Below are 16,602 nucleotides of genomic sequence, written 5' to 3'. Positions count from 1 at the left end.
GGAGCCCAGCGCTTATCATCGACTCAGAACCAGAATTTGAGGGTGCAGGTGTAGCGAAGGCCCAGCCACACAAAAGGAGTGTCGGCCTTCTTGGCCTCCAACTCAGCTTCACTTCACACAGAGCTAAACACTTCTGTACAGTGATGTAGCGCCCAGACACATCTGTAGACCTAACAGAGTAATTCCAATCGCCTCAATGGAAGTTTGTGATTTCTTTGTACCTTGAAGAGAGAGAGAGAAAAAAAAAAAAAGCACATACAGTAAGCGGAAGAGAGATTAAAATGATATGCAGAATCTCTAAACAAATGTTGACATGTCGAAGCATGAAAATGTGAAGTAAAGCAATTCAAAGTAACATGAGGGAAGGTTATTTCATGTAGTTGGCGGTGCCGTTTTTTTCACGAGAGTTCCCAATGTAGAGCAGAGCACCGTTTAGATCAGTGTTTTGGTGATCCGTGTTAAAGATTCCGACACGACCAATTCATTAGACAGCCAGCAGGTCACCAGGAGTCGTTCTGGTTCAAGGTGTGAGCACGTGTTTTAGGCTTTTAGAAGTGTAATTGTGCCACTTTACCCACAAAGAATGATGACTGGGATGTCGTTGTTCCATTTAGTATTACTTTTTGTGTATTGCTCAAAGCTGTAGATGAAAACAGAAAAATATATAATATAAATCACTTCCAAATGATGGCCAGTCACATTTCAAGTGTGCACTTCCTGTGAAATGCCGGAGGATTATTATACAAGACTTCCTGTTCCTGTCAAATTCTCTTTTCATCATTTAGTTTATCATTCTGTCAATAATTTAAAAGGGTACTGACATGCATGTGCATGAAGTGAGCCACTTACCAATCAGAGACGAACAATATACTCCACAGCATCTTTACTGTGAAGGAGAAAATATTGCAACATCAGTTGACTAGCGACAAGTTAAATGTTCTATACAAGTCACCAAAGACGAATAAATGGAGATTTGATAATTTCCTTTAAATTGCACAAAAGTATCTACCTACATTTAGGACAAAGACAAAACTTTGTAAAGACACTTTACCATTACAAAAATTAAAACATTGACAATTTAGGTTGGACTCACCTCACTCACCTTGTTGGCCTCTCTCGCCACGATTTTAAAATGATGCATGCCCTCATCCAGCTACAGCTGGATTTGCATTTATCGCCCTGATTACTGCCTATTAGAAAATAAACTATTCCCAACATCACTCGGAGTCCAGCTGTTTGCAGTCAAATCAACATGTTATGACAGCAATGCTCTCTCAGTGCTCAAGTGTTCCAACACATGCAAACATACGAAAAATTGCTTCAATAAAGGACTTTAAATAATACAAACCTATTCCTGCGCTAAGTAGTTATTTTTAAATAATTGTGAATATCAGTTACATTTTAACAAATGGGCTTTTGATGGACTGACAAAATAAGAATACGAACAACTGACACGGCATCACTGATGGTTTAGTTAAAACTGTGTTTATAATATCAACAGTGAAGGTAGATTCATAAAATGACTAATAAGCAGCTGCGGTGATGCACCGTTAAACCTCTAAGGTAACAAATGGGGTCGTAGTATTAATGGGACACTGTGCAGTACTTGCTGCTCTGGTTCTGCATTTAGTCCAGACTACTCATTTCACATTTACTCAAAGCAAAACGTGCAAAATGTTGCTCACAAAGTGCAAATGTTTTGATCAAAATTTATTGGGTTTTGTCCTCAAACAAGTATAAAATATAAATTCTTACGAAATCAAGCTAGAAATCAAACCAGAGCCTTAATAAAAGCCGGGGTTTTAAATTAACATTGCACAAATTGCTTTTACAGCTGGTAGCTGATGATTGCAGGGATTGTAAAAAGGAATTGTTCGCTTTCTAAAGCAAGCCTGCAGAGGCGACACACAAACATACCTTGTTTAATCAAAGTTTATGACAGATACTCTCAGGGTTTAACACATTTCAGATGTACAGGCAGAGTGTAGGAATAACTTAGTGTAAATGTAAATGTCAGTTTCGTAGTCACAGAATAACACAGATTTGAACTGTTCTGTTGAGTTGTTTTAGGTCGTCATCGTCATCATCATCATCAACAACATAAACAAGTTCAGAGATCACAGCTTATATTTAAAATCTTAGTTCTAGGGGCAAAAAATCCAACAATGTCACGAGTGACATTTTAAAATGCCACAGTAAATATTTGTTGTCTTTAAAGGAACACTAGTTTTTTTGTTTGTTAGATCATGGTGTTATTCCTGTGTCCACGGAACCGACTGTAACCTAATACAGGAGCAGAGAGATCACTGTCATCGTTCAGCAAAAGAGAAGTATACGAGTTGTATTGAAGCGGGAACAAAGAGAAAAATGCAAAGCAATAACTTGGGGTAAAAACTGTCAGCAGATAAACCAAAAGGTGAACATTTCACTGTAAATTTAAAGTAAAAGTGAGAAACAAACAAAACATTTATACGTGTATATATCACAATTCTGACAAGGTGTTTTTTGTTGGGTTTTTGTGCCAAAAAAAGATGGCTGCTGTATAGTTAAAACATTTGAATCTCTGATTGTTGTAAGAAACATTCAACCAACTACCTGTCTAAACACAGACGAGTGAGGAGTATAGCAGAAGGATAGCGAAGGATACAGATATGACATGTGCACAATAGGACATCAGGTAAACTATTCAGATCACAATGTTAGCTCCTAGCTCTACTGCACAAAGTTAACTGGGATACATGTTGGATATAAAATCACAACTCGGGGAGCAGACATGACACCTCATAAACCTGGGAAAACTTTTTAAATACATGATTCATATTTAAAAGCGAAGGTTTATTAGACAGTTGGGGTGGTGATAGCCTAGTGGTCTAGTGGTACGCCTTCCAAACAGAGCACCAGAAGGTCATGAGTTCATTACCTGGGCTGCACCATTGTACCCTGAGCAAGGTACTTAACCCCAAGTTGCTCCAGGGAGACTGTCCCTGTAGTTAGTTCACTGTAAGTCGCTCTGGCTAAGATATGACCTGTACTGTAACAGTTGTACTGTAGCAGAACTGGTTCTGTTACTACCTTCTGTCTAAACAGAAAACCATTAGAGGGGTGCGATTCAGTACGGCCACTCAATACCGTTTATTGACGTGGAGTCTCTATTATGGGTCAAGCACCAAAAACACTACATCCTGCATCTCCTATAATGCAACAGATTTGTGTCTTTCCTTAGTTTCTCTTTACCTTCTCAATTCACACGTGTAATTTATAGTGCACTCTGTTAACATTTAAAAATCTGAGATGACCCTAATGCGTCATCAGGGTTTCTTTTTTTTTTTACTTTAGAAAGCTCTAGGGCTGTACTCTATGTCATTTTTAAAATATTTGAATTATTGAGTTTTTAATCGAATGAAGCTTCTGTCGTCATGTTTTATGACGTTATTACCCTAATACAAATAGGGGGGGAAAAAAGATTGTTTTTGTGTTTATATAAATGTCATTTCTGGTGCCGTTAGATTGCTGCTAGCTCGCCCCGTTAATACAGGCCAGTGCCTCCCTTTGTGTGCGGCAAGCAGGAGAGTAAACGGTCTTTTGATCGCAGTGAAATGTTGTATTTGAAAAGGGCAACGTTATAAATGAAGCTTCAAATGATTTGGTACAGTGCTAGAAAGCTCCCTCCATAGCCAAGATGCAAATGTATTTTCACAGGCCTACTTCATGTGTCAATTTCTGTCACATCTAATACAGCTTTATAAAACGACTCCGTTCTATAGCCGAAAACATTTGGACACATTATTAGCAAGCAAAAAAACTTGTTTCCAGTGCTACCAGGACATTCGTTTGAAGTAAGTGCGTGTCTTTTCTCTCGAGTTCTGATTCTATATTTTTTGCAACCAAAAAGCAACTTGGGTAAACACTGGCTGAACACTAAAACTGATTCTATTTCAAAAACACTAATCTACTGTACATATTGTATGAGTTTGTCTTGTTAACAAGCAATCCACTGATGTCTGGAAAGAGTTGTAAAGACACAGTTTTCATAGATAGAAACATATAAAACCATTCAAAACAGACTGACTATAGTAAAGACTGAGCACACTGTAAAAGACTTTGGGCTGGATACCGGGGGCAGGATTAAGCCTAACCTGCGGACTAAAACAAGACGTGAAGTACAAGGATTCAACAAAAAGGGCACAAAATGGCTGCCGTGCAACGACTGCAATTCTGGTGATAACATAGTTCCGAGCAAAGGACTAAAATGTTTCCATGAATTGGAAACTTTTTTTAAACGTTTTTTTTTTTTTTTTTAAAGAAAACAGGTCCATGAATGAAAAGTGACTGGTATTATAATAATAATTATTCCCAGATTAGGCTTCTACTGTGCCAAGTATACCAACCCAAAATATAGTATGTACAAAATGAGCCGTTGTCGTGGTTATTGCATGCATTATTAGACAAAAGGTATCCCTTAACATTTTTGAATTTCTAATTTTTCATGAGCAAGCACTTGTCACATTACGACAAAATGTATCAAGGATTCGACTCTCCTTCAGTTGATAAACTAGCTACAATAGCTCTCTTACAGCTAGCAGACAAAACTGCTTTCAAAGTTACTCATTAAAGTGGACAGCTAACAGGTGCCAACACGTAGTGTGACAAGTGCCTGGTGGGGAAATATAACTCAATTCGGAACACCAAGGTATCCGTTAAAAGGACTTACAACAGAGGTTTCTCATGTCAACTTCAGAGTATCTAGGCATCTTTTAGCGTCAGCAGAAAGCAAAGCTCGGTCATGCATCACAACTTAGATTGAACAAGCCTTCCTTACGAATTACCAAAGAGTATGTGATATGTGAAGCGTTCACAAATCCTCTCTCGTCATCGTCGAAGGGTTGGTGAAATTCTGTTCAAACAAGCGTACCAGCCATGTAGGCACATAGGTTTATCTGCAAAGCTTCATCGGAGTCTCTCCTCTATTTGTGAAGAGCTACGGTCGAGTCAGTTTTCAGTCTACTGTCCTGTCAATTGAATGCGGTAAAGCGTGAGGAACAGTTAGAACGAGGAGCGGTATTTGGTAGACTTTGCGGCTACAGGGAATGCTGTGCTGTTTCTTCAGGCGTGACAACAATTCCTTCCACGAGGGGAAGGGAATTTTCCAAGAATGTCTTTTGAAGACGTCCCCCTATAGCCATGTTTGTCTGTCGGTCTTTCTGCCTGTCTTGTAGACTATTTGATGAGACAGAGGGCCAACAGGACACTGATAACATTTACAGAAACATGTCTTGGGAAGTGCACATCATGAGTCTAGGCGTTTGTTTTACAAAAGTGGACTGGAGGAGAGGGGTAACGAGTCAGACGGGGGTATGTTGGAGCAGAGAAGGAGAGAAGGAGAAATGGGAGACAATTCCCATAGTTTAAAGCAACAACACATAACATGGCGACAAATATAACACATGTGCATTTTCAAAAGGAGAAAAGCTTAAAAATGGGGCTCAATTTGTGCAATTTAGCGAAAGAAAGCGGTGGGTGATTGTTCTACTAGTTTTTGAGCCTTATAAACATCCAAATATGAAACAACACATACTATTAAAAAAGTGGATAAATTGACACCTCCTACTGAAAACACATTGAGGATAAAAAAAGAAGGCAAAATACTGGTTTAGTAGTAGTCATACAAAAGAGATTTGGTCTCTCAGAGCCATTTTATGGTATAATAAGAGATAAGGTGCCAAATCAGGATTTAGTCCACCAGGTATACAAGTGGACAAAGTGCATTTCTTTTACAAGTTTAGTTTAGGTGCTTCACGTTTGTCTCTTCAGTGCAGACGGGAGTCAAATTATTTTTTGAAATACTGTTTAACAGTCTTTCTTAAGAGTAAGGGTCAAAACCCAAAATGATTCACAGGCCTGGTTTTTGACATGAGCAGAGGAGCCCAAAACTAAAAGGCAAGGTGTCTGTGATCTGTGGTGATAACTTGTGGATTGACATTTCCATGGGTAAAACTCTTCAATGCTGTCCCCCCCCCCACCCATCTTAAAATACAGTACATCCATTCAACCCATCACAAACCAACTAAATTCTAAACAAAATCATTGCAGCTAATCTTTTGTTTCTGTTCTATTTCAGTGGACCCAGATGTCTGCCTCACAATGGCCATTATTTAGTTCACAAATGGAGCCTCTGAGTCGATCTGTAAACTGTAGCTCACTGCTCAGGAGACAACAGCCTCATACTGTCTGAATCACCCTTTGAAAAGGTCATAATAGCACAGGATGTGTTTTATCAAAAACGTGAAAAATTAGTTTAAAAACATTACTAGCACTGCATACTAAACACATACTGTGGCCTTTTCCCATCAGATCTGTATGTGTTCAGTTAGAAATCTATAATACTAATGAAAAAACAAGCTGATATAAAGGGAAGACTTGAGTAGACATCCTGTGTATAAAAGCACCGTGGCATTGGCATTCATTCAGCAGTACAGTCCTTTGTCTCGCATCGTTTTAGGCGTTTATCTCTAGAGAAAAAACGCCGACTTTCAGTGTCATCATCAATCCATGTCGGCTCAAACAACCTGCTGATTCATATCCGGTCCCTGTGGTAGACTTCACAGGTGCTAGGAAAAAAAGATGCTGACACATTTAAAATCAACAGGTTCCACAAATAGATGTTTGCTAGTTTCATTGGGGACATTGCTCAGCAGTGACATCTAGCTGTGACACGTTTTTAAGCACCTTTGTAAACACACAAATGAGTTGTTTGTTTCTGAGTGGGCCGTTTGGGACATTCATTACATTGGAGAATAAAGTTTGAATTTAGGCCTGTGCACATAACCGGCTTCAGGTTCCTTCTCAAGGAAATGCAGCAAAACTGTGTAAATCAATCTCCCTTACTGGCTTCATAGAGCAAGCAAGGAGTGCACATTTAACGAGGGGCCTGGCCAACACTAAAATCTCTCATGTACAACAGTATTCATGAATTGCAATCAAATGTACAGATTTGTCTGGATATCCTGTTGGGTAACTATTTTATCTTCAGCTTGAAGATTGGGATTGAGAGAGTGAGCTAAAGCTAATAGTCCATCTGTTCGTCTCATGCAGACGTGATGTCAGAAATAGTTTTCAAATACAGTGAATTCATGTTGCAAATGAGTACATATGCAAATCAGTGGCAAAAAGACTTCTAAGTGTTCTTCCAGCATTTGATCATACAACTATTTCTCTTGTAACATTCTGTGATGTTTCACCGCGCTTTAAATCATCATTAGTCTTCGGAGACTGACAAGGACTTCCTGACGCTACGGGACGGCTCCCAAACCTCACTGTCGTCCGTATCATCGCCGCCGTCGTCCTCATCTCCTTCGTCATCATCCTCGTCTCCCGCCCCTGTGCCGGTCTTCTCCTTGGTTGGCGTAGACTCCTCTCCCTGCGTCTCACCTCCCTCTCCTGCTTCGTCTCCACCTGTCCCTCCCATAGCTGCCTCCAGGAAGGGATCTGCCCCCATCTCCAAACGTCGCTGGACCTCTGCGAACCACTCCCTCACCTTTTGACGGAGAGAGAAACACGTTAACTGTGTGATTACAGCATTGCTGTAGCGACCTTTGAGGAGACCAAGGTCATGTCCTCTGTGATGTTTTTGGGAATTCATACAAATGTTACCTGATGAAGGACTGAGGACTAAAGCTGGGGGGTTAACTGCTGGGTTTCATGACATGAAGATGAGTTTGCATTCTACAACTAGAATAATATCACACCTTTTCACTAATTCTGATTTTTTTTGGACTAAACGTTTAGTACTCTTCAGCAGAATAACATACCTGGCAGTTTAGACAACACTTTGACACTCATCTAGGTCCACCTTTTGACCATAATGCAGGGATATAACAGTTACAGGTAATATATTGAAATGGTTAAATTAATTCATAATTAAAATTATTTTCAAATGCTCAACAGTTCATGGTGGGTGGTTAGAGTTCTGCTCCTCTACCTCTCTCCCTCTGTGTGTTTCTATATATATATATATATATATATATATATATATATATATATATATATATATATATATATATTAATATATATATATATATATATATATATATATATATATATATATATATATATATACCGTATTTTCCGCACTATAGAGCGCACTGGATTATAAGGCGCACTGTCAATGAATGGTCTATTTTCGATCTGTTTTCATATATAAAGCGCACCGGACTATAAGGCGCATTAAGCGAAACAAAACAGTCAGATAAGTCAGTCAGTCAAACTTTATTAAACGTGTTCACAATAACTCAACATTGTTCAAACGTTAATGAGCGTATTCACAATAACTCCCAACCTTGTTCAGTTGTAACACGTAAAAAAAACAGTCTGATACCGCCAAATCAAACGTCATCTTCTTGCTTCCTCCACTTCCGTACCATTGATTCATTAATGTTGAATTCTCTCTATTCCCATGTTCTACTGCGTGACTGATAGCCTTGAGTTTGAAGTCCGCGTCGTAAGCGTGTCTCTTGACAGGTGCCATTTTGGGGTCCTTATACACACACACTGTAATATTATGGTGAAGCACAGTATGTATTACTCCGCGACGCTCCTGACTACGGTAGCCGTAATGCTGCAAGCGGTGCGTGTTATGCAAGTACAGCGCGTATCCCTATGCGTAGCTAGACAGTTAGCTAACATGCAAAAGTCCTCCAATGAAGATGCAAGGTTTGCTTTCTTGACTTTACTGTTCTTATTTTACTTCGTAAAAAGACAAATAGTTTCCAAGGCTCAAGCATCACAGACACAAACACAGTTTTTTAGCGTCTCTGCTCCACGTGTTGATCTCGCAGCTCCGTAAACAAAGATCCTCGCAAAGCAGAAGCGCTCACTCTGACACGCCCCCAGCAAACCAACAAACCAAGGAGCGCTCACTCTGAGTCAAAAAACATGTCCCAACTCTATAAACATAGAAATAGGCAGCACAGTGCGGCTTTGTAGTTTACAAAAGTCGTACTAAAACATTTTGACAGAGCGCCGTGTACCACACAAAATCGCTTCGAGATCAGTAAACACAACCAGAATTAATCCATATATAAAGCGCTCCGGATTATAAGGCGCACTGTCGCTTTTTGAGAAAATTAAAGGCTTTTAAGTGCGCCTTATAGTGCGGAAAATACGGTATATATATATATATATATAAATAAAATAATAATATATATATATAAATAAAATAATACAGTTGTGATAAAAAGTGAGATAAATCTGTCCACAGACACAAAAAGCCTGTCCTTACCTGTTCGTAGCTCATGTTGGACTTGGTGACGAGCTCATCCAGGTCTTGCTCATTGAGAAAACGGTTCTTCATGTAGTACTCCTTCAGAATCTCCCTCCCACTCTTGATTTTTTTCGACTGGGGAGATCCATCGACCTCTGCACTGGAGGAGGCAGACCTCCTTGGCTGCTTTCTGGTTCGGGACCGCCCCCAACCACGATTTCGGCCGCGTCTCTTTCGACCGGTGCCGCTTCCCATTTTATTGCTTCCTCCACCGTTTGGCCCTTCCACGTTGCCACTTTGGTACTGGAAGAACCATTTCAGGTTACTGTTCTTCCACGAGTAGCGAGAGTCCCCGAACCAGCTGACGATGTAGGACCGAGGGAGGCCGCTCTCTTCTGCCAGCTGGTCGTACTCCTCTGATGTGGGCCACTGGGTCCGCACGAAGGCACTTTTCAGAATATGGAGCTGCTCCGGAGTCTTTTTATTCTTGTCTTTCATGTCTTTGTTGCTGCTGGTGGGCAGCTGCTTACCCCGACCGCCAGGAGGAGTTTGACTACCTCTACGGGACGAGGAGGCAGAAGGAGAAGAAGAACTGGCTCCTGCTCCTCCTTCTTCCATCTTTCCTCCCTCTGAAGAATCCGGGGAGGAAGTACTGACGGACAGCATTTTTCGTCTCTCGGTGAACCAGGCATCAATCTCCCTCCGTGTCAGTTTAGTCTCTGTCCTCAGGCGGCTCAGCTCTTCATCTGACGGGGTGCTGTTCTTCTCAAAACTTTCTTCCAGCACTACCAGCTGCTCTGGAGTCTTCTCCTTAAACTTCTGCAGGGTAAAATCTGGGAACGGATTCCATGTTTTGGGCCGCGTCTCCTTCACAGGCGGAGTGCAGGGAGGATAGGGAGATGTGGGGGTCTCATCGCTTGAGTCAATAACAATGGTGGTGCCAGCACTGCTACCACAGCTGCCACTTCCTCTGCCCCCTCCATCATGGAAAACAATGACATGGCTGTTCTTGGAGTTGCGCTGGTTGTACCTGGTGTCACTGAACCATTTCTTGATCTCTCCCTTTGTTAGGTTGGTGAGCGTCATCAGCCGGGAAATTTCCGCATCAGTGACAAAGTGGTTTTTCAGGTAGCTGGCTTTCAGCTCCGCCAGCTGCTCTTTGGACTTCTTAGGCCGCAAATTGAATGTGTCAGCGCTGAGGGCCAAGTTCTCCTTAGAAAGGGAAGGGGAGATGTATATATTAAATACATTTTGCACACAGGAGGTACCGAAAACCTAGGAAGACAAAATGGCTACATATGAGATGCATTACATACAGCTTATTAAGACACCATGTTGTAATTGTGTGCACTAACTGAGGTCATAACATAAAACTTGCAAGCAATTGAGAGCACAAGAGAAAATAAAAAGTATTTGCCTGAAAGGCAGCAACGAGTGCTGTCCCCACCTGCGGAGAGAGAGAGGGAGGCTGGACAGTGGTAGCCCGTTTCAGCTCACTGTTTGTCAGGGTGGGCTGGCAGGAAACTCTGCTGGAGCTCTGGGACTGGCTGGGCAGCCCTGCCACTGTCAGGGTGATGGGACTGGTGACTGGAAGGTGCCCCCCTGGGCCGACCTACAGTCAGAAAATAATGACACACACAATGTGAGGAAGACAGTGACTGCAGCCATTATCTACAACACTTTACTGTAGGGAAAGAGTACTACAACTGGTTTTCGGGTGTGTAACTGCTGTAATGTATTCATGTACTTGTGTCACTGGACTTTCCATTTTTTCAAATATCAGTGAGAGCCAACTATATACAGTATATTGTTTGTATTGGCAAGCCCTACAGCAATATCATTACAAGTAAATTAGAGAGGCATCTCATAATGCTCAACCTGTGTGCTAACAGTGAATCTGGTTAGCATATTGTGACACAGAAAAGTAGTTTTGAAACTGTCGTAAAAGAAACATGGGCAAATATTCTCACTATATTCATAAAAACATCATTAAAGCAAAGAAAAGACGACCAAAGAAAATGTGTACTTTCACAGCTGGAACACACCTGCTTTGACATCGCTGACTGAAAGAGACAGCAGTATCCTCCATACGTGATCTATAATGGCTTCACTCTTAAAGCGGTACTGCCCATTTAAATTAGCTCAATATATTTTATGCAAGGTGACAAGCAGGAAAAGTCAAAGTCATCTCCATGTCCAGCTAAAACTTGTGAAATACAATCAAAATCAACCCATTTAATTTAATTCCAGACTTGGCAAGCTGACTTTTAGAGCCCAGCTAAAAATAAAAATCAAAGCAGGTCAATGTGATTCAAACTGAAGCATGTCAGAGTCATACCAGTGTTAAGGTGACAGGGCTCAAGGCAAGGCAGATCAAAGCTGCATCCTGTTAGATATGGCGTGTTTTCTTTCCTTACCTACCTGTGTGAACACCAGTCCGGGCTGGCCCACTATCTGGCAGGTCTGTAGAATGGACTGCAGGCCGTTGGCAGCTGCTGAGAGTTGGTGAGCAGGTATGACAGTGATGGTCTGCGGCACCGTGTGCACCGTGCCATTAAACTGTTTCCTCCTGGCCTCCTCCACTTCCTCTGGAGTCCAGCTCACACCGTGCTTCAGCCGCTGGGCTGAGAACCACACCTGTGTGGAGATCAAAGTACATTTGACTCCACTATTTACCAAACAAGCAAAAATGCTATATTTAATATACTTCAGACTTTACTTTCATTCTAACGCGTTGATTCCTAATGTCTCTACATTTAACGTGTTCATACAAGGCAGCATCAGGCTTCATCCTGGCTCCCCCCGAGTTTCAACCTTGTATCAAACATAGTATTCTCCATCCACGTATGGCTGAATTTTCACTTCCCCATCGCAGCAAAGTGAAGCAGTATTGAATTTAAATCTAAATCTAGCTTAAATCTTAAGAAGCTGGTAGGTTAGCATGATAGTCACCATGGAGATAGTGACACGCTTCATGGATGTGCTCGAGTAAATTCTGACCAGGGTGGAAAACCTTTATTTTGATTGTGGTTCAAACAATGTATTAATCCCGATGACCCTCTTGATCATTTGCACTTAACCCAAAAGTAGAGCATTTTAAAGACCTATACAATCGTATTTTACCATTTTATAACAGACAAGGGTGAAAGAACAACATCCCTACATCTACACAAAACGTATAACTGTCATCTACCTTGATCTGCTCCTCTGTGAACTGTGTCTGTGCTGCCAGGCTGTAAATCTCGGCCATGCAGGGGTAAGGAAACTTCTTGTATGTGTTGACCAGCAGGGGGTTGGTGTCCATAGCTGCACTGTAGGAGGGGATGCTGCTGAGGGGAATCAGCAGCTGAGGCTGAGCTGCAGCTGCACTCTGCTGGGCCTGGAGAGCAGAAAGCACCTGAAATAAAGGAAGACAGGGAGGGGTTTAAGAAAGGTCTGCACTGGTGGTGAGACACTGCTCGGGCTCAGTTTGGCAAAGCTGATGTCCTCCCAAAGTGTCTCTGGACAAGAAAAGTGGAATCTATCAGCTGCAGGGATGCTGTTCTGTAACTGAAGTTGAACCTCTCTGTTGAGGATATTTAACATTACGGACAAACATTATCCAAAGACTACCGGCTGTGTTTTCAGGTGTGAAGGCATTAAGCTTTCACACTTAGGGGTAAAATAAGTATTCTTACGCCCATGTTGTACAATCAAGACGTTTTACCTGTGCCAGGCCAGCAGGCAGAACTGTGGAGTTTAAAGTTGCTGACTTCCTCTGCTGCTCAGAGTACGGGCTGACCAGCAAGCCTCCTCCTCCGGGCTTCATGGAGTCGTGCAGCAGCATCTCCACAGGCGTCATCGGCCCCAGAGGAGCTTCGATGGGCTGCTGGTCTCCTCCCAACTCTCCCTCGCCCCCTCCAAAACCCTCCACTGCCTCGTCTGTTGATTTCAGGGACACAGCGATCCTCTTGGGTTCACATTTGGTCTTCATCCTCATGATGGGAGTTTTGCTGAGGGAAATGGCAGCGACCGTAGCGGGGTCTGCTCCTCCCTCCTCGGGCGTATAACACTGTTGTTCCTGGGTCGACTGTTCACTGCTCGGATCCTCAGGAGGGTTTGTTGCACTGCGCTTCAGTGAGGGAGCGAGGACTTCACTGTCTTCTACAGTACAGACACTGGGCTCATCTATAATAATAATAATAATAATAATAATAATAATAATACATTCATTGAAACAGTTTGTGTATATTTCAAGTGCCATTGGGCTTCATTCACCAACCATTCTTAAGAAGAAATTACCCCTTGAAACCCACTCACGCAGTTTTCACTAAGATTGTGACATTCACCGATGTTTTCTTATTTGGGATTTGTTCGTAGGTAAGAACAGAATTTACGCACACTCAAAAGTACTCTTATGCACATTTGGGTGCCGACATGTTTGTGCACAATAATTGGTTGTAGTGTTTTCTTCCATCCTACAGTTGTATAATATGGGATTTAAGTGACAATAAAAAAATGTTTTATCAGTAATTATATTTTTTAATTACCAATTTTATTAACAAAGCATTATGGTCTTTTAAAATAAATAACACTAACAGTTGAACGAGTAATGCAGATTTTCTCAATATCAGATCGTTTGGCGTTCACCTCCATTTAGGTATTCTTGACTTAATTTTGTCAACTTTTATTTTCAATTTCTGTGTGTGCACAAGGCACTGCAGTCTCATGCCCTTTTATGGGGATTGGTGAGGTGTTTACCTGCTAATGAGGATCAACTGGCACATGTTTTCAATTCACAAGGACAATGGGATTCATTTTTATAAGAAAATAGGTACGAAGAATTCTGCGGTTTAAAAATGCGTCATGAATCTGATGTAGACTTTTCTTAGCACCTTTCTCAAGAACAAATTCAAGTTAAAACGTGGGGAGATATTTGGGGAATGAGGCCTGTGTCGTCTCCACATGGGAGAATGGGATTCTTACCTGAATCTGGAGGGGTGGGCACAACCACTACTGCCTGACTCAGCTCTTCTGCAGTGGGCTCCTGCTCTGCTCCCTCCTTCACCTTCTTCTCCTCCTCATCCGCCTGTTCCTCCTTTGTCCTTTCCATTTTCTCCTCCACCTCTTCTTGCTCCACCACATCAGAAGGCAGCACCATGCAAGGTGTGGTTGATTTCCGGCGGCTCGACATTGTCAGACCAAACTCTGTTTACTTCTGCTCAGGGTAAAGAAGATCTGGGACAGAAGGTTCGAGGCTCACATGTCTTAGGTGGTTGGGTTTACATGCTAGAGTCCTTGCATTATGTATTTCTGGTGGAGGAAACATAACAAATATGCAAATGTCATACAAGGGATTTGTCACAAAGAGTAACCTGTAGAAAACATTTAGATGTTTTATTCTCAAATACTTCTTTCGTCGATTTGCCTTACACGGCTCCTTCAGAGTTACAAGTCGTATAAAAAGCAGCTTCATAGCTGTGGAGTAGTTTGTCTTCTCATCAATAGAAACTGAACACCTTCAGGAATTAGGACAAAGGAAGCCATTCTAAGCTCTCGTGCTTTACGACAATACAATGGCCATTCTTTTTTTAACTTAAACTATTACTTTACAAAATAACCATTAGCTTTATCGGGAGTTAGAGGCAACCCTACTTATAACCATGACATAGTAAGACAACAATATATATGCATATGTATGCAATTATTTCTGGAATTTAATAAGACTGGACCTTTTCAATTCATAGTGAACCTTACAGCAAACAAATTGTTTAATTGTGTCTAATAAAAACATGATATTTACACTTAATGTGTGTAAAGCGCAGTGTTTGTAATGTTCACACACAAGTGAACACTGACACTGGATGGCATGAAGTACTGAGGGGGAAGAAATATTAAACTGTTATGTTGCAGCATGATGGATAACAGTATGAATTATGTGGGCCTGTAATTTAACAAGTTTTATATGAGATTTTTCATTCATCACCAACAATAAATACAATGCAAGACCTATACACATTTGGGTTAGGGCAATGGACTGTGTTTCAATGTTATGCGACCAATTAATTGAAAATCATTGAATCACTTTTGTAATCAAATATTTTTTAACGTCTGCCATTTTTTAACTGTTGGTTAGACGCAACAAGAAATTGAAAATGTGTCCTTGGGCTCTGGAAAAATGTGATGGCCATTTTTCAGTTTATTTTTTACATAGTATGCACTAGATACTAATAATCTTTGGCTGCAGCCCTAATTTGAAGTCAATCATTCACACATGTGAGTTTTGTAAAATCTTAACACAATATGATTCCACATGAAAGACATTAACTGTAATTCTGAATAGTCACCCATTCATGTCAAATGTCACTTAATTTATAATATGGGTGTAAATGAGTGCATCACAGGGTAAACCCACCTATAGTCAGCTTAGTGGTCTTACAACAGTAGCAGGGCCTAAATAAATCACTAGACAAATGTAAGCAAGGATAACCAGGTAACCAGGATATGACTTTCCTAACTAGACAGTTGGCACACATCGCCTGGTTACTGCAAATATTTCATTTCAGGTTTCGTGAGTGTTGGCGATGTGATAGAGGTGTTGCAAATGTTTAATTGTAATGTCCACTTCTAAGACAACACAGCAGCAATATGTCTGTGAATTTGATGACTTATTGCTGGTAAAAATCAGTTAAATAGATTACAGTGTTAACAATAACGTTAATACAGTATGCCATGCTGCACTGCCTTCACGAGATCCTTTGCATTAACATTTAGCACAGCAATAACAATTTGGAGGTGTGAGCTAGATTAATCCTTATTATTAAAGTAACGTCAATAAATGAACATAAGAGAACATTTAACTTAGCTCTACAGCATCTAGCATCTGTACGAGGTGGGCCAACTAGCCGGTGTTAGCCGGGGCAGTCATTATTATTGATCATGTCTGGCGGTAAACTTACTGCAACTACTGAAATGTACACCGTGTTGATACCAGGTTGTCGAGACGAGGAGTGATTTCCTGGGTCTCGGCAGGCACCTTTGGGTTCTGTCTGGTGGTGTCTCTCCTTCCCCCGGCTAACCATTCAGCCCCAGCCTGGCCGGGACTACAGCAGCTAGCGTTACCGTTTTTTGGGCTTGTGGGTCTCCAAACCCCAGCGGTGGGAGGCAGACAGACAGGCGGACCGGTCTAACGGCTACGGCTCCTGCAGATGCTAGAAACACTGGACATCTCTCTCCTCGGCGGAGCAGTTTATTTTGAGCCCAGGTCGCGCCTTGGGTGAAAGTTATATAATCAAAAACACGGTAGTTACACATTCATTGCGTTAGTTTGCTGACCTAATTCTCTGATATTTTTTAACGGCAGA

The 16,602-nt window shown here is 41.4% G+C and overlaps 1 protein-coding gene across 2 annotated transcripts; it reads right to left on the bottom strand.

Moving 5' to 3' along the window:
- Window positions 1-1,695: 1,695 nt before the first annotated feature.
- Window positions 1,696-16,602, bottom strand: zhx1 (zinc fingers and homeoboxes 1). Of its 2 annotated transcripts, none has more exons than XM_029451328.1 (8): window positions 16,198-16,602; window positions 14,225-14,551; window positions 12,966-13,426; window positions 12,453-12,656; window positions 11,681-11,896; window positions 10,677-10,871; window positions 9,278-10,471; window positions 1,696-7,534 (listed from the first exon to the last, which is right to left on the bottom strand). In XM_029451328.1, the coding sequence occupies exons 2-8, from the start codon at window positions 14,430-14,432 to the stop codon at window positions 7,256-7,258; spliced, it is 2,757 nt and encodes a 918-aa protein (XP_029307188.1). In that variant the 5' UTR covers window positions 14,433-14,551; window positions 16,198-16,602; the 3' UTR covers window positions 1,696-7,255. The 2 variants fall into 2 exon arrangements, with proteins under 2 accessions (XP_029307188.1, XP_029307189.1); XM_029451329.1 differs by having other exon boundaries at window positions 10,707-10,871.

Source organism: Cottoperca gobio, chromosome 16 (assembly GCF_900634415.1).
Source record: "Cottoperca gobio chromosome 16, fCotGob3.1, whole genome shotgun sequence".
Taxonomy (NCBI): domain Eukaryota; kingdom Metazoa; phylum Chordata; class Actinopteri; order Perciformes; family Bovichtidae; genus Cottoperca; species Cottoperca gobio.
Note: the sequence above shows the minus strand (reverse complement) of the source record. Positions and strands in the feature narration are given on the sequence as shown.

Bases quoted from the DNA above. Each gene is read 5' to 3' on its own strand.
- zhx1 (XM_029451328.1), bottom strand. From the start codon at position 14,432: ATGTCGAGCCGCCGGAAATCAACCACACCTTGCATGGTGCTGCCTTCT. The intron at 13,427-14,224 runs GTAAGAATCCCA...TTATTATTATAG, and splicing joins GCCCACCCCTCCAGATTCAG to ATGAGCCCAGTGTCTGTACT. The intron at 11,897-12,452 runs GTAGATGACAGT...ATCTCCACACAG, and splicing joins TCACAGAGGAGCAGATCAAG to GTGTGGTTCTCAGCCCAGCG.